This window comes from Tursiops truncatus, chromosome 2, assembly GCF_011762595.2.
Source record: "Tursiops truncatus isolate mTurTru1 chromosome 2, mTurTru1.mat.Y, whole genome shotgun sequence".
Classification (NCBI taxonomy): domain Eukaryota; kingdom Metazoa; phylum Chordata; class Mammalia; order Artiodactyla; family Delphinidae; genus Tursiops; species Tursiops truncatus.
Window position 1 is genome coordinate 85,198,296 of NC_047035.1, and position 22,334 is coordinate 85,220,629.

General features: G+C 41.0%; 1 protein-coding gene and 1 long non-coding RNA gene across 7 annotated transcripts in view; one reads left to right on the forward strand and one right to left on the reverse strand.

The window, feature by feature from the left end:
• The window catches only part of GANC (glucosidase alpha, neutral C), a 78,496-nt gene that overhangs the window by 50,547 nt on the left and 5,615 nt on the right, over window positions 1–22,334 (forward strand). For 3 of the 6 annotated variants that reach the window (XM_033851541.2, XM_019935338.3, XM_073800804.1), the window contains 9 exons: window positions 1,318–1,419; window positions 2,806–3,049; window positions 5,486–5,550; window positions 6,130–6,206; window positions 9,462–9,536; window positions 12,772–12,885; window positions 14,373–14,485; window positions 17,046–17,149; window positions 17,760–20,902. In XM_033851541.2, the coding sequence (XP_033707432.1) occupies window positions 1,318–1,419; window positions 2,806–3,049; window positions 5,486–5,550; window positions 6,130–6,206; window positions 9,462–9,536; window positions 12,772–12,885; window positions 14,373–14,485; window positions 17,046–17,149; window positions 17,760–17,869 (1,004 nt within the window). In that variant the 3' untranslated portion in view covers window positions 17,870–20,902. Of the gene's footprint in view, window positions 1–1,317; window positions 1,420–2,805; window positions 3,050–5,485; window positions 5,551–6,129; window positions 6,207–9,461; window positions 9,537–12,771; window positions 12,886–14,372; window positions 14,486–17,045; window positions 17,150–17,759; window positions 20,903–22,334 lie in introns of those variants that run through there. The other 3 variants (XM_033851542.2, XM_033851543.2, XR_004525138.2) reach the window with 2 other exon arrangements.
• Window positions 15,411–22,334, reverse strand: part of LOC117311085 (uncharacterized) — a 47,817-nt gene continuing 40,893 nt past the window's right edge. Inside the window, exon 7 of the long non-coding RNA XR_004525139.2 lies at window positions 15,411–16,676. This is a non-coding gene — a long non-coding RNA (uncharacterized lncRNA). The remainder of the gene's footprint in view (window positions 16,677–22,334) is intronic.

A 22,334-nucleotide genomic window follows, 5' to 3' on the forward strand; every position in this document is an offset into this window, starting at 1 on the left:
GCAAGTGAGGCATTACAGAGAACACTGCTGTGTCAAGTTCTATGCTGAGACCAATAGCCAGAGAGAGCTTTCAGCAGAACAACCACATGAGACCTGAAAACATCTGAACGTTTACATGAACTTCGTTTCTTGATAAGAATGTTGTCATGTGGGTTTCAACATCATTATGCAGATATGTACATAACTCATCTGAAGTCAAGGAGAAATTATGAGAATACTATTTTAAAAGTCCCTCGAAAATATTTTTCTTTGCTCCCCATAGGACAGCCTAAAATTTCTTCAGAATATTAAAGCAAAAATAGCTACCAAAAGTATTTTGGTAAAAGATTGACAAAAATGTTTCAGGAGTAATCTAGACTTAGTAACGTAAGAGTTTTTTTCCTTTTATGATCCTCTTTAGTGTTATATACCTTTACAAGCTCTTATCAACTATTCAGTGCGCAAGAGCACTGACTTTAGAGTCAGACTGCCTGAGCTCAAATCCTACCATATCCATTGTTTGCCATATTTCCCTCACTGTAAAATAAAGTTAAACAATGTTTACCTGATAGAGTTGTTGTAATGATTAAGTGGGATAATACAGGCAAAGCAATGTGACACCTGGCTCAGTGAGGGCTCTGTAAATGTTAACTAATGTTATTGCTGCTATTATGTCTCCCTTGTACCGTCTTAAGTCCTCTTATAGAGGATTTTGTGGAGTTAGGGGCGGTGTGTGGTGGATAGGCATATAGATTAATGGAACAGGATAAAGAATCCAGGGTCCCACACATATATGATCAAATAATTAGCAACAAAGTTGCTAAGGCAATTCAATGGAGAAAGGAGTTTTTTCAGTAAATCGTGCTGGCACATGGGGTATCCATGTGGGGGAGGGGGAAGAACCTTGACTCTTACACCATAGACACAAAGTAACTCAAAATGGAATATAGACCTAAATTATAAAAGCTATGACAAACAAAAAGCTTCTAGAAGAAAATATAGAAAATCTTTGTGACTTTGGGACTTTCTTAGCTAGAACACAAAAAACATGAACCATAAAATAAAAAAAGATAAACTAGACTTCATCGAAATTAAAAACTTATGCCCTTTCAAAGATATTGTTAAGAAAATGAAAGTCAAGCCACAGACTGAGAGAAGATATTTGCAATATACATATATATCTGTCAAAGGACTTGTATCCAGAATATATAAAAAGAAAGAAATGTTTTCCTTTATGTTGGTTTGCCTATTACAAATAAGGAATCTAAATATGAAATTGAGTACCTGGGCTGATTTGTGATTTTTTTTCTTTTAATACCTTCTTACTGATGACCAAAGGTGCTGTGTGGACAGGTGACAACACAGCAAAGTGGAGTTACCTGAAAATTTCTATCCCTATGTTACTCACCCTCAGCGTGACTGGGATCTCTTTTTGTGGAGGTAAGTGATATCCTCAAGCTTGACGTGAGAGAAAATCAAAGGGAGGGTGTTTTCTTTTTATTATTATTATTAATTTTTATTGGAGTGTGGTTGCTTTACAATGCTGTTAGCCTCCACTGCAGAACAAAATCAATCAGCCATATAAAGGGAGGGTATTTTCATCAAAGCTGGTCACAAATCTCTTCTTGTGAGCTGTTTTCAACAGGTATACTCTATGGCCATACCACCCTGAACGTGCCCGATCTCCTCTGATTTCAGAAGCTAAGCAGGGTCGGGCCTGGTTAGTACTTGGATGGGAAACAGGGGTAAACATGGGAAAGAGAAAATGAGGAGAGTGAAGGAGAGCAGACTAGAGAGGAGAGTGAAGGGGATGCTTCAGAGCTGTGTGTGTACTGTCTGAACTGAGAACATGAAGAAAGTCATCAGAAAGTGAGCCAGAGTGTTTCTTTCCCTCATTCTCTTACTGCTCCCTCCTTAGACACTCTTGATAACTGAATTTCTCTTCTTAAAACATGCCTTTTCTACCTGAAAGTGAGAAAAATGGAGAGAACTACAAAGAATTTAGCAAATCAGAAATCAGCCTTACAGAACTCCTGTGACACATTTTAACTGTTAAATACACACACACACACACACACACACACACACACACACACTCTCTCTCTCTCTCTCTCTCTCTCTCTCTCTCTCTCTCTCTCTCTCTCGGAAAAGATAAATTTAATTAAAATAAGATTCTCTGATGGGCTGCCTTTCCCTAATCCTAACAATTCCCTGCAGATGAGAGATCCCAGTATGGAAGGTGCTCAGCATGGCTACAGGTCCAGCTGCTCCTTGTTTTCAGTGGGCCTGGGAGCACCTTAATATCACTTTTTGATAGATGTGGTTTTTTATGGCATTGGTCCACATTCAATACAAGGAATATGTATCCTGCTTAAGGGATAAGCACGAATTTCTCCCTAAACCTCTAATTCTGATTATATCTTTCCCTTTAGTTCTTTCTATAATTTTTATCTTGCTTCAGCTGTTGATTTCAAACAAAATCAATTGCCAAACCACCACCCCACCCCTAAACACAGACTTATTGAATCAGGCAGACATTTTGCAATTTCTGGGTTACCTGGGCTCAGGACATACAGAAATGTTGATCTTACAGTAAAGCCTTTTGACAGGAAAAAAATATATTCAAAGAGCGTACTGTCAGATCCCCAAACAGCCTTGAGTTTTTTAGTATGTGCTCCCTAATTTGAGGCCACAGTTTTATGCTGTCATTTTGAGTGCGCATACAGCGCCTTTGCCCTGTCCGTCTTCAAGCCCTTATCTTACCTGTGTACATCGTCTGTTAGACGTCTGGGTGTCTGACTCAACCTTTCTTAATTGACTAATCAGCGGATGTAGGCGGCTTCATTGGGAATCCAAAGGCAGAGCTGCTAGTGCGGTGGTACCAGGCTGGAGCCTACCAACCCTTCTTCCGTGGCCATGCCACCAAGAACACCAAGCGACGGGAACCCTGGCTCTTTGGGGAGGAGCACACCCGGCTCATCCAAGAAGCCATCAGAGAGCGCTACACCCTCCTGCCCTACTGGTATTCTCTGTTCTACTCTGCACACGTGGCTTCCCAACCCGTCATGAGGTAAACAGGCTTCACCAGTCACACCAGCAACCAATCTCTACCAGAAGATCCCCTTAGCCACTGGCAGTGGAGTGATTACAGTGATTGCAAAAGAAAAGCCAGGTGTTTAACCAAGTGCCAATCGGCTTACTGAGCACCAACTGTGAGCAGGGTCAGGCAGTGGAGGTCACAGAAGATAAAAACTAGATCTCCTGCTACTTGGTGGTTCAAGTGTTAACACCTGTAGGAGAAAGAAAGAAAAGAAAAAGTGACTTTGTAACTGAATTCATCCAATATTTAACCCATGTAGTTACCCTACAAAACTTGCCACCGCAAAATGTGTCTCTTTGGCTTGAGGATTCTTGGGGGCTGATTGTTTTTAAGAAACAAAAGGCTCAGGAAGTCTTTCTTTTTAACCTCCTCCTTAACTGCCTAAAAGAATTTAGTTAAAGGACCTGGTCCAGGAAGTGCATTATCATCAGAGATATCTACAAGGAATTTGAGCTAAGCATGGTAGGGGGAACGTGGGGACCGAAGTCCTCTCTGTGTCCCATTGTCTCTGCATGGCCCAGCAAACATTTGTTTACCAAACATTTGTTTTTCCATCTCCGAGTGAATATCCTTCCTCCCCTTTAAAGTCCCAAACGCACTCCCTTCTCCTTTTCTCAGGTGTTATATAAGCCTCAATTGCCGTTCTTGTCCTTAGGCATCATATTTTTATGGAACCCCCTCATATGTACATAATTAAATTTGATTTTCTCCTTTTAAATACTCTCACGTCGATTTAATTCTTAGACCAGCCAGAAGAACCTAGACAGGTAGAGGAAAGTTGTTTTTTCATCCCAACACCCACAAGCATCCTCTCATGAAGAACAACTTATTCTGCCAGGCTTAGCTCTATCTTACCCTTAGGGCTTTTCCTAGTGTATGAGTTATATTCTGATTCTATTTTGAAGACAGGATGTGAATAGCAACTTTCTGGGTTAGAGAACAGTACACACAGAGACAAACACAGTAAATACATCAAGACCTCTAGATTAGCAGTTCCTCAGCCTGGGTCAGATCAGAATCATCCGAGGAGCTTTTGAGAAATACAGATTCCAAGGCCATACCACCAACCTACTAGGAATCCCTTGGTTAAGTTCCAGGGATATATATTTTTTAGAAGTTTCCCTGGTGATTTTAGACATCAACCAGGTTTAGAGACCGCTGCTTTGCTATATTTAGTAGAAAAGGAATAGATTATTACAAAGGCTAGTGAATAAACTAAAAGTAAGTTTCTCTTATTAAAAAATATCTTTTCCTCATGAAATTGAAAATAATATTAGAACCATTAGGTTAATATCCAGATACATAGATATTGAAAGTTTTATGATTTTTATAAGCCCACGTGCCTCCTAGTTAGTTGTGTACAATAACAATGAAACAAAACTCAAAACCCACACAAGTTTCTGAAACCTCCAAAAATGTTGCCAGCTTGAGAACAAGAAAAACCAGTTATTTTTATTTAAATAGGCAATGATTAACGATTCATGAAAAGCAGTGACAGAATGAAAAAATGGCACAGATTTTACAACACTATAAAATTCAGTTTTACAAACATTTAAGTTGTTTTACACCAAACGTGTTAGGCATTTGGACTTGGACAAAGCTCTGATTCTGTCAGAGTAGTATTTAGTGTTCAATAATAAGAAGGGGAAATTTCAGGTACCAGAATTCTCAAGCTTTCATTGAACCATTTAAGCTAATACATAGCTCTTTCACATAAGAAAAATACATAGTAATCACAAGTGCTCATAAAATCTTTTTTTATAAATGTATTTGTTTAATTTATTATTTTTGTCTGTGTTGGGTCTTTGTTGTTGCATGTGGGCTTTTGCTAGTTGCGGCGAGCGGGGGGCTACTCTTTTTTTTTTTTTTTTTTTTGCATTACGCGGGCCTCTCACTGTTGTGGCCTTTCCCGTTGCGGAGCGCAGGCTCAGCGGCCATGGCTCACGGGCCCAGCCGCTCCGCGGCATGTGGGATATTCCCAGACAGGGGCACGAACCCGTGTCCCCTGCATTGGCAGGCGGACTCTCAACCACTGCACCACCAGGGAAGCCCGGGGGCTACTCTTCATTGCAGTGCACGGGCTTCTCATTACGGTGGCTTCTCTTGTCGCAAAGCGTGGGCTCTAGGCGCGCAGGCTTCGGTAGTTGTGGCACACGGGCTTAGTTGCTCCATGGCATGTGGGATCTTCCTGGACCAGGGCTCGAACCTGTGTCCCTTGCATTGGCAGGCAGATTCTTAACCACTGCAGCACCAGGGAAGCCCTCATAAAATCATGAATCATACAAAAAGAGTCTTGGCTTTTTCCAATTTCCTTTGAATAGTTATAAAACTGAAAATCTAAGTGACTGAATTATAATAAAAATCTAATGATATTGAAGTAAGAAATTTCTTTTTTCCTTTCCCCAGGCCTCTGTGGGTAGAGTTCCCTGATGAAGTAGAGACTTTCGGTGTGGAAGATGAATACATGCTGGGTGAGCATTTCTTGATTAATTATAGTTATGATAAATACTTTAATTATGTTTTTCTTATTGTATTTTCTAGTGTAAGAATGCTAAAAAATCCCTAATCTCAAGAAAGCCAAAAACAAAAATAAAAGAAATTCCATCACCAAGATCTTTAGTGTATTAGTGGGATCACAGCTCTATTCTCCTGTCATGCAGCGCTTCGCATAACATGTTAACTTCACATAAACCCATTTTATTTGTGGATGTAAGTTGGGATTCTTGTCTGGGTCCACTCCTAAGCCTTATGATACCACCACAGGGAAGGGAAGTAGAAAAAAGTAAAGACTTGTGCCAGACTTGTCAGGGTCGCTGCCTGTAATCCTACTATACCATAGGAGGATTAATGACAGGTAATAATACAGTTACCTCTGAGCACCTGTCCTCTTTCTAACTAACAGTGCATCTCCCTGATGAATCATTGGTTCAACTCACCAAGATCTCTACCTTCAAGAAGTTCAGTTGAGTGGTCTTTGAAACCACAAAGAGAAGGGATGTTTTCAGACCTCTTATCATGATATTCAACTTTATTTCTTCTCCATTTTTCAGGAAGCGCTTTATTGGTTCACCCAGTCACAGAACCAAAAGCTACTGTGGTTGATGTGTTTCTGCCAGGATCAAGTGAGGTAAAAGTAAATGACAAACATCCGCATACCTTACGTGCCTCACGTCTCTTCCCTTCAAACTTGATGGCTTAAAATGACAAAAATTTGTGCTCTCACAGTTCTGGAGGCTTGAAGTCTGAAATCATGGTGTCACCAGGGCTGGTTCCTTCTGGAGGCTCTGAGGGAGAATCTGTTCCATACCGCTCTCCTAGCTTCTGGTGGCTGCCTGCACTCCTTGGCATTCCTTGGCTTGTAGCTGCATCACTTCAGTCCATGCCTCCATCTTCACAGTGTGTGTCTGTGTCTCCCCTACCATTGTCTGTTATTTAGTGACCATCTGAATAATTCCAGATTACCTCCTTATCTCAAGATCCTTAATTTAGTCAAATCTCTTACCATAGAAAGTAATATTCACTCCGTCCAGGGATTAGGAAGCAAATATATCTTTTTGAAGAGCCACCATTCAGCCCACTACACTTGTCATTACTGATATGACAATAACCAGGCTTTTCTACAGAGTGCTCATGAATGATGTTCTTTCTGCTTGGTTTCTCTAGTAATTTGTAGTTCTGAAGGTGGGGCTCTTTACAAAGGTTCCCCTGCCAAGCAGAAACCTGAGAAAAAAGTTAAATATAACAACAGCTAAATAAATTGTCCTGCCAAGCATTTCTGCTGAGAGTTTCTCAAGTCGATTCTGACAAAGCGTAAGTTCCCAATGAGAACTAGCTCCCTTTCTGACTTAGCCACAAATTTCTATAATGACCTATTAACATTTCAATCACATTGTTGTGACTATGTAACCTATTCCTTCAACACTATTTCCCAGACTGTTCTGTGATTGTTTCTCTTGCTACATCTTCCCAAAGCCTGGGTAGGAAAGCCAAGCCGTTTCTTGCCAGAACCTTACCTTGCTGGTTAGCTAGTATTGCATCACACTGTGCAGGGAGCTATCTAAAGGCCTTGCTGTTACCTTCCCCGTGTTTCTGTGTGGCCCATTCCCTCTCCTGCAAATCGGTTTATCGGGGAGGGCTTCTCTGACACCCTGTTTAAGATTATAAACCGGGGCTTCCCTGGTGGCACAGTGGTTAAGAATCCACCTGCCAATGCAGGGGACACGGGTTCGAGCCCTGGTCCGGGAAGATCCCACATGCCACAGAACAACTAAGCCCATGTGCCACAACTACTGAGCCTGCACTCTAGAGCCCGTGAGCCACAACTACTGAGCCCTCATGCCACAACTACTGAAGGCCACGCTCCTAGAGCCCATGCTCTGCAACAAGAGAAGCCATGCAATGAGAAGCCTGCGCACTGCTACAAAGAGTAGCCCCCGCTCTCTGCAACTAGAGAAAGCCCGCATGCAGCAGCAAAAACCCAATGCAGCGAAAAATAAATAAATAAAATAAAATTTAAAAAAAGATTATAAACTACTCCCACTGCCCCGGTTCTGTCCAGCCCTCTTTCGTCCTTTATATTTCTCCACAGAACATGCCATTTTAAACATTCTATGTATTTACTTTTATGTTTTGTTTATTATTTATCTCTCCCATTAGAATGTTAGCATTTTGAGGACAGTGATTTTTATCTGTTATGGTCTCTGCTGTATCCCCAGCATCTAGATGGGCACGTGGCCCATAGTAGGCCTTTTGTAAGTACTTGCTGGGTGAGGAGCTTGGTGACTAAGCTCTGGGTCTGATCTACATTATGTTTTGTGCCAGTTGTATGCTTCCTAGGCTGGAGATCTTTGAATATGGCACCAGAGCACACACTCTATACCTCTCGTTTCAGTTAGTTAGACTGGAAATGGTCGACAGGAAATCCCCAAATATTGTTTGAATCCTTTTTTTTTTTTTTTACCTTTCCCTCCCACCAGCTTTTTATCTAAAGCTAGTAGAATTCACCAAAGAAAGACATTACAAGAAAAGAAAGCTAAGACAATATCCCTTGTAAACACAGATGCAGAAATCCTTGACAAAACATTAGCAAATTGAATCCAGCCAAAGATAATACTTCATGACAAGGTGGGGCTGATCCAGTTGAATTAAGAGTTCACTGTAGCTAGCAACTGTCAGGTCACAGCCCTCTCACATTCACAGCAAGACAATGACAGATTCAACAGCCCAGCTTTATAAAGGCTCTGGTAATCCCAGGAGGTGAACTTGCGAAATAGACTCTGTGGCTGCCAGAAATTATATTGAACTAGAAGAGAGAAAAAGGTTTTGTTTTCATGCTGCTTCTGATGGTATCTTAAGGATTTATCCCACCAAATTACTTTGCAGGACTTTTTTGGCACTTTAGCAAGTAAACCCCCTTGACAGGCCTCTCAGGTAAGAGTTTGAACCTCATCCCTGAATTGAACTCTGTTAGGAAACAATGACACTATAGTAGTAATCCAAGTTTCCATTTGTTTTTCTCTAAGATCTGTTTCCTTGTCTGACACTTTTTTTTCTCCTGCCTCATTTGTAATCTGTTTGCTTGCAATGTGCTGTTCTGCTTTGTTGTGGTTTTCTCTCTTCCATTGTCTTTTTCACTACTAGATCATTAAGTTTTTTGTTTTTTTAAAAATTTTTATTTATTTATTTTTGGCTGCATTGGGTCTTTGTTGCTGCACGCAGGCTTTCTCTAGTTGTGGCAAGCGGGGGCTACTCTTCGTTGCGGTGCACAGGCTTCTCATTGCAGTAGCTTCTCTTGTGGAGAACGGGCTCTAGGCATGTGGGCTTTAGAAGTTGTGGCACGTGGGCTCAGTAGTTGTGGCTCACAGGCTCTAGAGCGCAGGCTCAGTAGTTGTGGCACATGGGCTTAGTTGCTCCGCAGCATGTGGGATCTTCCTGGACCAGGGTTCAAGCCCGTGTCCCCTGCATTGGCAGGCGGATTCTTAGCCACTGGCGCCACCAGGGAGGTCCTGATCATTAAGTTTTTATAAGCCAACTGGACTGTAAAATCCATGAGGGCAGGTTCCGTGTCTTTCTGTTCACTCGTGTGTACCCAGCAATGCTGGGTGCATGGTAGATTGATCTATAAATAACTTTTGGATGGATGAATGGAAAAACGAATGGCCTTTCAGTCAGCTTAATCCGTCACAGTACTAGGTTTTTCCTTTGCGATCTTTTTAAAAGCATATGTTCTTCCTAACTTCTACTCAAGGTGTTTTTTTTTTAATTGTATTTATTTTAGCTTTCTGGTTATTTGAAATCCAGATAAATGGATGTTTCACTAAATAATGAAATTGTGAACAGAGTTGCTTATACACGCTTTTTCATAGGGTCTGTTTCTTTTCAGGTCTGGTATGACTCTAAGACATTTGCTCATTGGGAAGGAGCATGTACTGTAAAGATCCCAGTAGCCTTGGACACGGTAAGTTATTTTCAGACTGTTATTTTTACCTATTGTAAAATATTTTACCTATTGTGCTGTATTTGTCTACTCGGGCTGCCATGACAGGATACCATAGACTGGGTGGCTTCAACAACAGAAATTTCTTTTCTCACAGTTCTAGAGGCTGGAAGTCCCAAATGAAGGTTCCAACCAATTCGGTTCCTGGTGAGGGCTCTCTTCCTGGCATGTAGACAGACACCTTGCTGTGTCCTCACATGGCAGAGGGAGAGAGTGAGCTCTCTTGTCTCTTATAACACTAATCATTTGGATCAGGGCTCCACTCCTATGACCTGATTTAGTCTTAATTACCTCTGTAAAGGCCCTGTCTCCAAATACAGTCACATTGGGGGTTGGGGCTTCAACGTGAATTTTGTGGGGACTCATTTAGTCCATAACATGTGCCTACACAGAAAGAACCAAGGACATCAGTGTTCTGCACGATAGTGGTTGCCTAGAGCTGAAGGCAGGGAGAGGGTTTTGGGAGCAATGGGGAGTGACCACTAATGGGTATAGTGTTTCTTTTGGGGGTGATTTTAAATTGATTATGGTAATGGTTGCATGACTTTGAATATACTAAAAAACATTTAATTGTACACTATAAATGGGTGTATTGTATGACATGAATTATATCAATAAGGCTGTTAAATGTGAGGAAAAAAAAGAATATAAAAAACATACTCTGGGGCTTCCCTAGTGGCGCAGTGGTTGAGAGTCCGCCTGCCGATGCAGGGGACACGGGTTCGTGCCCCAGTCCGGGAAGATCCCACATGCCGCTGAGCGGCTGGGCCCGTGAGCCATGGCCACTGAGCCTGCGTGTCCGGAGCCTGTGCTCCACAACGGGAGAGGCCACAACAGTGAGAGGCCCGCGTACCGCAAAAACAAAAACAACAACAAAAAAACATACTCTGATTTACATTTGTATGTCTAAGAAAAATAATAACACTGACAACAGAGAGTATACATGATGGTCTCCACATACACCATACAGAATATTCTTCTACAACACCAACTCAGAAAACATGAGTTTTTAGTTGGACCTCTAGGCCCAAGGGGAGGCTATGTGTTATGATTTTAGACTCAGAGTGGCCCATCTAGGCTGCATTTCTGAAGGGAAGTTTGCTCCTGCAGCTGAATCACCATGACTACCACAGGCCCTAAGTAGTGTAAAGATTTATAAAGAGATATTGATGTTATTTTTTAAAATCTCAGCAGCAATATGAACTCCATTATATAGAAAATGATTTCAGATGCCAACTTTCAGGTCTAGAAGAGACCCCACCATTCATCTATTTGAATCCCTCATGCTTACAGGTGAAGAAAGTGAGGTTCAGAGAAGTTAAATTCCTTGCCCAGGGTTGCAGCTAACTTGTGGCAGAACTGAGACAAGACCCCGGGTCAACTGAACACCTACTCCAGAGCCCATTCATACTAACTTACTGCCGCATTCTTTGAAGGAAAAAAAAAGAATAAGAAGAGATTGGCTGATGAGGGTGGGGAGGTAAATGTACTTTACTTCTTGCTGCTGACTTCAAGTCAAGCAGAGGGTGGACATCTTGACTACTTCCATCCTGATTCCCAACTTCATGTATACAGCAGTCCCCCTTATCTGCGGTTTCACTTTCCACAGTTTCATTTACCTTCAATCAACCATGGCCCAAAAATATTAACTGTGGGACTTCCCTGGTGGCGCAGTGGTTAAGAATCCACCTGCCAATGCAGGGGACCATGGATTCAATCCCTAGTCCGGGAAGATCCCACATGCCACAGAGCAACTAAGCCCGTGTGCCACAACTACTGAGCCTGCGCTCCTAGAGCCCATGCTCCACAGCAAGAGAAGCCACCGCAATGAGAAGCCCACGTGCCGCAACTAGAGAAAACCCGCGTGCAGCAATGAAAACCCAGTGCAGCCAAAAATAAATAAATATAAATAAATAAAATTTTTTAAAAAGAAAAAACCCAAAAACATTAACTGTGGTCCAAAAACATTAAATGGAAAATTCCAGAAATATACAATTCATACGCTTTAAATTGCATGCTGAGCTGAGTAGCATGACAAAATCTCGCGCCATCCTGCTCCCTCCTGCCCAGGACATGAATCATCCCTCTGTCCAGCAGATCCACACTGTGTGTGCTACCCGCCCATTAGTGTAGGGGAAATACCTTTATATAGGGTTCAGTACTCTCCTCGGTTTCAGGCATCCACTGGGGGTCTTGGAACGAATCCCCCGTGGGGAAGGGGGGACTACTGTATTCTTGCTCTTCTTCCTGCTTGTACATTACTCAGAGCAAAGTACAGGCCTTCACGTGATTCAGGGAGCTTCCTTACAGAGGATTGCACTGGGAGGCAGGGAAACTACTGGGCTGTCCTGGCTGGGAATGCCATTCCAGAAGACCCATAGATAGGGGCCATGCCTACAACCCTGTTGTCAGAGTCACTTCAAGTGCCCTTGGTGGCTTCTATAGCAAAAGTTTCACAGTTTTACCCTCAGAATTGAGTCAGTCATCCTGGTGATCAGGGAAGCAGGAGCAAGAAGGGTATAGGCTGAAGTAAGGACAACAGTCATCTTTCCCAAACCAAGAAACTACCATCTTTTTTTTTTTTTTCCGGCTTAGTCAGGTCTTAGTTGCAGCACATGGGATCTGTCGTTGCTGCACGTGGGCTCTTCATTGCTGCCCGTGGGCTTCTCTCTAGTTGTGGCACGTGGGCTCAGTAGTTGCGGCTTGCAGGCTTTAGTTGCCCCGCAGCATGTGGGATCTTAGTTCCCCGACCAGAGATCTTAACCACTGGACCACCAGGGAAGTCCCTACCATCTTTTATAAAGACATACATATGTACATCTGGGCCTGCTCATACAGACAGACAAATTCCCTCTTTAGCAGGGTCCTAGAAATAAACTTGTTTGTTATATTGACAGGAAAATTAAAAATACAAAACAGGAAAGGCTACTTATAGGATAGTCAGAACAGATAATAAATTGATGAAGGGTGAGAAGTTTCCCTAATAATTTAAAAACGAACCATTTTTAGTGTTTGAACTCTTTTCCTTTTAATGCCAGGGCCCCCATATTTGCCATCTCTGTGTTCACAAATTTATATTGCCTTTGAGTCTATACTTGTAACAAATGTGAGTCTTGTACAATGAAATATTTTAAAAGTCTACTTTGAAATTGCCTTATATGAATCCTCCTTCTCTGAGAGTGTTGCTCTGTTATAGATACCAGTGTTTCAACGAGGTGGAAGTGTGGTACCAATAAAGACAACTATAGGAAGATCCACGGGCTGCATGACTGATTCCCCATATGGACTCTGGGTGGCCCTAAGCACTAAGGTATTTGAAAAATGTTACTTTTACACATCTTGTTTGTTACTACTCTATCTCTTTATAGTTGTAGCCTTTGAGTATGTGACACTATGTAAAAGTGGTGAACCCCATCTACAGGGTAGGTGCTTCTGAAGTTTATCTAGAAATCAAAGTTTTGAATCATTTCTTGTCTGACTTTCCTGGAATTATCCTTAAGGGTACTCTTAGAACTAGAAATAATAGAAATCTCCTCTAGGGCACTGTGACCCTTGGTGCTCTGCAGCTTGACATTGATTACCACTGGACTGAAAGCTCATTGAGCCATAGGCAGCCTGCCATACGGATTAGCCCTGAATCTCAGTCTCCTGTAAAAGGGTCCTGTGTCTATGCAACATTCCAGGGACACAGTCTCATGCACTGACTTCTATGCTCATCAGATGGCTCAAACAATTACAATCTCCTTGGGTAAAACCTGGAAAGATCCAGAGTTGATCTGTCCTTTTGAGGAGATCTTTTGAGCCAAAGGAGGCCTATAACAGATTCCTCCCCTAGCCATCTGCCAAAATACAGTGCCAAACACAAATCCTTACTCTTAAGCAAAAAAAAATATATATATATATATATATATATTTTTTTTTTTTTTTTTTTTTTTTTTTTTTCTGTACGCGGGCCTCTCACTGTGGTGGCCTCTCCCGTTGCGGAGCACAGGCTCCGGACGCGCAGGTTCAGCGGCCATGGCTCATGGGCCCAGCCGCTCCACGGCATGTGGGATCCTCCCGGACTGGGGCACGAACCCGTGTCCCCTGCATCGGCAGGTGGACTCTCAACCACTGCGCCACCAGGGAAGCCCCTTAAGCAAATATTATAAAATAATTAAGCTTTCTTTTTCTTACATCTTTCTTTTCAATCCGTTTCATTTAAGCATGTTTTCTTGGGTCAAACTATGGACCTCAGGCTCATGTGAGGCCATGGAATAATTACAAGAAACTCAAGGTCCATTGCACATGAAACATTGTCAATAACAGTGAACTGCTATATGGAGTGCTGTGACATTATCTGACATGCAAAAGTGGTCCTCCTACTAAAAGACAGTAGGAACTAGATGCCGTTCTCTAAATGGAGGGTCTTCTAAAGATAGCTGATCTCATACGTTGTAATTTTTTCTTTTAATTTCATTTCCATTCTGTGAACTTTTCTTGACCTGTTGTCACCTTCTAGGATGGTATTTTGGGGGAAGCCACCTATGCCGCTGACCATACTTCATAGTTTAAATCTCTTTCAACAAGGCCTAACTCTTTGCCCTCCTCTTGTGTGACTTGTTTATTCATATTATTTCACAAATGTGTAGTAAGTGTATATATTGTATGACTGCTTCGTACAGCTTGAATATTAAGCAGTTGTTCAACATAATTTTTCATAGATTTTAAAATCTATTATTTCCTTTAGGGAGGCGACAGTCTTTTCCTAGAAAGCTATTACATAAGCACATTCTCTATCCGTGATTCACTCTCCAGGGTTCTGCTGTGGGTGAATTCTATCTCGATGATGGTCATTCATTCCAATACCTCCACCAGAAGCAATTCTTGCACAGGAAGTTTTCATTCGCCTCAGGTGTTTTGATCAACAGGTAATGGCAGCTAAAAGAGCTGTGTGCTTTCTTAAATTATGCTATCCTTTTGCTATCCTCAAATGCAGAGCTGCTATTTTAAGAAATTAATGATGAAGGCCACTTGTGGAGTATTCTTCATTTCCCCCCCCAGATTCATTAAGGTATAATTTTTTTAACTTTTTATTTTATATTGGAGAATAGCTGATTAACAATGCTGTGATAGTTTCAGGTGCACAGCAAAGCAACTCAGCCATACATACACATGTATCCATTCTCCCCCCCAACTCCCGTCCCATCTAGGCTGCCACATAACATTGAGCAGAGTTCCCTGTGCTATACAGTATGTCCTTGTTGCTTATCCATTTTAAATATGGCAGTGTGTACATGTCGATCTCAAACTGCCTAACTATCCCTTCCCCCCTGGTAACCATAAGTTCGTTCTCTAAGTCTGTGAGTCTTATTCTGTTTTGTAAATAAGTTCATTTGTGTCATTTCTTTTTAGATTCTGCATATAAGGGATATCATATGATATTTCTCTTTGTGTGACTCACTGCACTCAGTATGATAATCTCTAGGTCATTAAGGTATAATTTAGAAATAAAATTTTAATAAAATATACTAGTATAAAAATACAATTGTAATATATTTAAAGTATACAATGTGATGATTTGATATATGTACACATCGTGAAAGTATTCCCATCATCAAGTTAATTAACACATCCATCACCTCACATGTTTAACCCTTTTTTTCCCCTTTTGATGAGAACATTTAAATTCTACTCTCTTGGCAAATTTCAGTTATGCAATACAGTATTATCAACTATATTTACCGTGTTATACATTAGATTCTCAAACCTTATTCATCTTATAGCTGAAAGTTTGTATTCTTTTACCAGCCTCTCTCTACTTCCCCCACCCCCCAGCCCCTAGCAACCCCCATTCTACTCTCTTTTTCTATGAGTTCAACTTTCCTTTTTTTGAAAATGTTTTTACATTCCATATATAAGTGACACCATGCAGTATTTATTGAATTTTTCAGTTCACTTTTGTCAATTTGATTACTATGTGTCTTGGAGTGTTTCTCCTTGGGTTTATCCTGCCTGGGATTCTCTGCACTTCCTGGACTTGGGTGGCTGTTTCCTTTCCCATGTTAGGGAAGTTTTCGACTATAATCTCTTCAAATATTTTCTCAGGTCCTTTCTCTTCTCCTTCTGGGTCCACTATAATGCGAATGTTGGTGCATTTAATGTTGTCCCAGAGGTCTCTTAGGCTATCTTCATTTCTTTTCATTCTTTTTTCTTTATTCTGTTCCATGGCAGTGAATTCCACCATTCTGTCTTCCAGGTCACTTATCTGTTCTTTGGCCTCAGTTATTCTGCTATTGATTCTTTCTAGTGTATTTTTCATTTCAGTTATTGTATTGTTCATCTCTGTTTGTTTGTTCTTTAATTTTTCTAGGTGTTTGTTCTTTAATTCTTCTAGGTCTTTGTTAAACGTTTCTTGCATCTTCTCGATCTTTGCCTCCATTCTTTTTCCAAGGTCCTGGATCATCTTCACTATCATTATTCTGAATTCTTTTTCTGGAAGGTTGCCTATCTCCACTTCATGTAGCTGGTTTTCTGGGGTTTTATCTTGTTTCTTCATCTGGTACATAGCCCTCTGCCTTTTCATCTTGTCTATCTTTCTGTGAATGTGGTTTTCGTTCCACAGGCTGCAGAATTGTAGTTCTTCTTGCTTCTGCTCGCCTACTTGTTTTGTTTGTTTGCTTGTTTTGGTTTTCTTGTTTTTAACTTATTTTTATTTATTTATCACTTATTTTGGCTGTGCCGGGTCTTAGTTGTGGCATTCCGACTTCTTAGTTGCAGCGTGCATGTGGGATCTAGTTCCCTGGCCAGGGATCGATCCTGGGCCACCTGCATTGGGAGCATGGAGTCTTACCCACTGGACCACCAGGAAAGTCCGTCCTACTTGTTTTGATGTGGGTATTTTCTCAGTCACCCAATGTATAGGAGTCACTCAGCTAGTTTCCGGATTTCTCTCAAAGGGAATTGCTCCATGTGTAGCTTTATATTCAGTGCGTCTGTGGAAGGAGGGAAATTCAGGAGGCTTTTATGTTGCCATCTTGGTCTGGAACCCCCCAGGAGTATTTTTCAACCACTTCATGAACATCCCTTCCTTATTGTCTCTGTCTTCCTTTCCTTCCCTCTCTGAAAAATAAAAAAGAATTCAGTATAAATTCCCATTAATCCAATTTATTCATCTCTTCAGCCATTCATTAAGTATCTGATTTCTTACAATTTGATTGTAGCGTCCAAGTAACATTTGGGACTTCAGTATCCTTAAGTGATGCCTCTCCAAATGGCTTGTTAGAGGGAGACTACTGGTTAGCTTGTCCTCGGCACATAGGGTCATCTTTTACCATCTCTTCATCCTAGTAAATGTGCCCACTATATGTTTCATGTCTCCACAGAGAAAGATGGGAGGGGAACTCACAAGGCTCGGGATGGTGACCTGGTAACCAGTACAAACCCCTATTCCTCTCCTTCTCCTAATGCCATTTGTTGTATCTATTCCAGTTGTGCTGACAAGAGGGGTCATTATCCCAGCAAGTGTGTGGTGGAGCAGATCTTGGTCCTAGGCCTCAAGAAGCAGCCATCTTCTGTGACCAGCCACTCACCTGGTGAGGAAACAGGCCATTTGTTTTTGTAAACATAGAAGTATCTGCAGTGAAGAGATGATTAGTCTAAAACTGACAAAATGTCCTTAGCCAAGTGGACTCTGCTCTTTCTGGCAGGAGTCAAATATACTAGTATCTAGAGGGCGTGAGGCCATTCTGCTTCTCTTCATCAACTGGTCTTTCTGCTCGTTGTAAGCAGTTAATATTTTCCTAAAGGAAATTATTTGGGACTTGAAATAATATTGTAGCTTCTCTGAATATTTTTTTTAAACTGTAGATATCTGAAGTCCTGGGGAATCCTGCTCATGGAGTTTATGGAGTTTCTTAAAGGACATGGGATAGGATATGTCCTTTTTTACTGAATTATCCTTTCTACTGAATTTGTTGGACAAATCACTTTGTTCCTTAGTTTGTTTTCAATCAGTCTTGCACTCAAAACAGTGGAGTGTTTCATGTTTTAAAATTTCATGGAAGTCCATGGGTACAAGTACTATTAATTTGGATTCTCCTATATGGGGCATAAGGTTTTATAACAGAGTCAGAAACATTTTAAATTCAAAATTTCTCTCCTAGATGTTCATCAAACTTTCCCTTTTACAATTTTGATATCTAGATGGTAAAGCTCAGCCTGTGGCTTTTACATATTGTGCCAAAACATCCACCCTGAACCTGGAGAAGTTCTCACTGAACATTGGTGCTGACTGGAAGGTCCAAATCCAGTGACAGAGCAGTGCACCTGGTGACAAGTGATGGGAGCAGCTGCACCTTTCTGCCTTTCCACGGGCCTTTTTTTGCGATTTGTGCTGCATGCTATTGACTTCTCTGGCTCAAAGTCATCTTTCATAAGTCACCAGTTTACTAACGAACAATAGCTTTCAGATTTTTCAGATGTTACATTTTTAGATGTGCTAATAATACTCTTTGTGTCACACACGCCCTCTTCTCCTACATGCAAGTGGCCCAGAGACATTTATAGCGTTCACAGATCTCGCATTGCTCCGTGGGCCATGACCTGTGGTATGCACTCTGGCCCAGTGGGCAGTTTCTCTTTGAGCACAGCTGGATGGGTTTGTTTTATGTGAGAAGTGGGCCAAGCCCACCCACCTTGTGGAAGCTTGTCTCAGTCCATGTGGCAGAGCCACTTGGGCTCCAGCAGCTGAGCTGCTCAAGGCCTATCTCCAAGTGGACAGCAGCTTCTGGTGCCTCCCCACCCCAGTTATCTTTTACCCACTTAGACCTGGACAAGACAACCTTTTCTGCTTAGAGTGTATTCACTGCAGCAACAGGGAGTTACTCTACCCTAGAGACTGACTCAGGAACACAAAGGGCTCTTTTCCCTGTCATGTTTTTTGGGGTCCAAAGTTCCAAATTAATCTCCTTAAAATTCTCATTTCTTTATATTAATTTTTTTATTAAATATTGTCCACTAACCAAAGCTTATTTGTAATATGAGTAAGCTATAATTTAAAATAATAAAATAATTACCCATGTCCCCACCCTCAAACTTCAGAAATAGAACACAGGGCCGGGATGAGGGGGAGGCAAGTAAGGCACTTGCCTGGGGCACAAAATTTAAGGGGATGCCCCAAAACACAGTAATCAAAATAAATAATATTTTAATGCAATATTTTTAAAAATCAAAATTAACAGCAGGGCTTCCCTGGTGGCGCAGTGGTTGAGAGTCCGCCTGCCGATGCAGGGGACGTGGGTTCATGCCCCGGTCTGGGAAGATCCCACATGCTGCGGAGCGGCTGGGCCCGTGAGCCATGGCCGCTGAGCCTGCGTGTCCGGAGCCTGTGCTGTGCACAGGAGAGGCCACAACAGTGAGAGGCCCGCATACCGCAAAAAAAAAAAAAAGACAAAATTAACAGCAAAAAAAATCCATGATGAACAAAATATCAAAATTTTAAATAAGGACAGGATCGATAGTACTGCGTTTTACTTTTGCCTCAGACTCTAGTACAGCGTGGCGTGGGCTAGAAGACTACATCTATGCCAGTTCCCCAGGATGCTCCCCAGGGACACCCTGTGGCCACAGCATCTGCTGGGGCAGTCACATGTCCTCAGCACTGCTCAAGATGCACATTTGCTTATCAGGCTTCTTCCGCTCAGCAGCTTGCCAACTGTCACCTCTATGCCTCTGTTCCCTGGGTCCCAATATCCACGGTCTGCCCTCCACCTATGCAAATCCTACCATCCATCCAGGCCCAACTCAAATCCCACTTCCCCACAGAGCCTTTCTAACTACCCTAACACCCTCAACTCCCCTTTACTATGAGCAGTGATTTTGCCCTTCTCTGAAATGCTGCCCCACTTATAATATGCATTCTGCTTAGCATTCTCAGGGATGGTGCCTCAGTGTTTCAGGTTTGTCTGTCTTGTTCCCTTACTAGATTGTATGTTCTTCAAGATCATGTTATATTTGTCTTATATCTGCCAGAGCATGATTATACTTGGCTTTTAGTAATGGTTGGCTATAATTGGTTGACTGATGGATTTATTTAAAATTGAGAATTGAATGTATTTGTTTCTAATTTACTCTTCTGACCTAGAACTCTTCCCTCCAGATATAGTAAACATTACACATTTCCTCATGGACACATTTGATTGTATCAGTTGAGATTTGAGCTTTGCACCATATATAAGCGCACATAGACATATACAGATTCTTTGCTCCTATTTCTGTAAGTTTTGCAATTAAGGAGAAAGGAAGAAGCCTCCATTAGCTGAAGTCCGATTTCCCAGCTTCAAGTTTCCCTTGCCAAGCTACAGTAAGACTTAAACTGAAAACTGAATGCTCTTACCTAATATAAATGATGGTTTTTAACAGCACTTAAGGCTGTATAATTAAGACCTATCTTCAGTTCAACATTTATTATGTGTCTATTATTCATCCATTTAAAATATTTTTGGAGGAAGGAATGAAATAAGAACTTTAGAGTAGGTTAGTGAGGAACTGCTCTGTCTTGACCCAGAACTATCCTGAAAGGTTTAACTAGATACATTGAATGGAGAGAAATACATCCTGGGTGTGCGTAAATGTTATCTGCTCTTATTGCTTCTCACACTTTACCCCCCTCCTATATCTGAAGCTCAGGACCAGAGAGCTAAGCGGGGCCGAGTTGGCCTACAGTGTTGAGTTACCTTGTTGTGGCTAATTCTCGATATGTTTTCTCAGGAAACTGGATTTTATGTAAGAACTTAGAATCATTTTAACAAAGATTCAAACAAAGCTCTAAAATGAATATATAATGTGTCTTTCCTTTAAGACTTAAATGCCAAGGAATGAGTTGACAAATCAGTTTAAACGTTAGAAACTGCTCAAAAGAAATATGGGCAAAGGTAATTCATAAAAGAAATTGAAATAGGCAAAATAAGCATGAAATACACTCAGCATTGTTAATATTCAGAGAAATGGGGGTGTCCATGATTGGCCAAGATTAAAATGAAAATGCTAATGCTGGTGTGGAGAATAGGCATTTTCGTGCATCATTGGTGGAATTATGCTAAGTATAATCTTTCTGGATGACAATCTGGCAATAGCATCAAAATTTTAAATTTGCTTTAACCCAGAAATTCCACTTCAGATAAATCAGATAAATTGCTCAGAGCTATTAATTGTAATGTGGTTTATACTATGGAAAACTAGAAATAAACTAAATGTCCTTTATCAGGGGATTGGTTAAATATAGCCCTTTCATACAGTAGAATATTATGCAACCATTAAAATAACAATGTATATATATCAACATAGAAGTATGTGTTTGATAAAATGTTTACTGAGTGATTTCATTTATGTAAGTTTATAATAAACAGACCAAAGCTGGGGACTTCCCTGATGGTCCAGTGACTGAGACTCCACACTCCCAATGCAGGGGCCCTGGGTTTGATCCGTGGTCGGGGAAACTAGATCCCACATGCTGCAACTAAGAGTTCACATGCTGCAACTAAGAGTTCACACACTGCAACGAAGATCCCGCATGCAGCAACAAAGATCCCGCGTGCCGCAACTAAGACTTGGCACAGCCAAATTAATTAATTAATTAATTAATATTTTTAAAAAAAACAGAATTGAGGCACATCCTATACTGCTCAAAATGTGAAGGCCATGAAAAACAGGTCTGAGGAACTGTTCCAGATTAAAGGGGGACTAAAAAGACATGACAACAAATGTATGATCCTGGGTTCCATCCTGGAACTATAAGGGACATTACTGGGACAGTTGGCAGAACTTGAATAGGATCTTTTGATTACATGGTAATTTTCCTAATTTTGAGAATTGTACTATGATTACATAGAAGAATTTCCTTATTTTTAGGAAATACATATGGAAGTATTAAAGTAGCATAGCTCTGACTTACTCTCAAATGGCTCAGAAAATTATGTATGTATGAGAAAAAGAGAGAGACAGAGAGAGAAAATTGGCAAAATGTATTAAAATGTTATAACTGAAGAATCTGCATGAAGGGTATACAGGAATTCCTTACACTATATTTTCAACTTTCCTGTTAAGTTTTAAACTATTTCAAAACAAAAAGTTTTAAAAACAAAGATGCTGGGCCATATCTTCCTAGTATCTAATAGCTTTAAAATGTTTGCTTTCTATTGTTGTAAAGGCTTATAAGCTGTAGCATGTAAAATAGGATGAAACAAATGGAGTTAAGAATGCACTCCAAGCCACTATGTAGAACAGTATGGAGGTTTCTTAAAAAAACTAAAAATGGAATTACCATATGATCTTGCAATCCCACTCCTGGGCATATATCCAGAGAAGACTGTAATTCAAAAAGATACATGCACCCCTATGTTCATAGCAGCACTATTCACAACAGCCAAGACACGGAAGTAACCTAAGTGTCAATCAACAGGTGAACGGGTAAAAGATGTGGTATACACATACAATGGAATATTACTCAGCCATAAAAAGAATGAAACAATGGGACTTCCCTGGTGGTCCAGTGGGTAAGACTCACTTGCTCCCAACTCAAGGGGCCTGGGTTCAATCCCTGGTCGGTGAACTAGATCCCACATTCATGCTGCAACTAAAGAGTGCACATGCTGTAACAAAGATCCTGCATGCCGCAAGTAAGACCCGACACAGCCAAAATAAATATTTAAAAATATATAAATAAAAAATTTTTTTAAAGAATGAAATAATGCCACTTGCAACAAATGGATGGACCTAGAG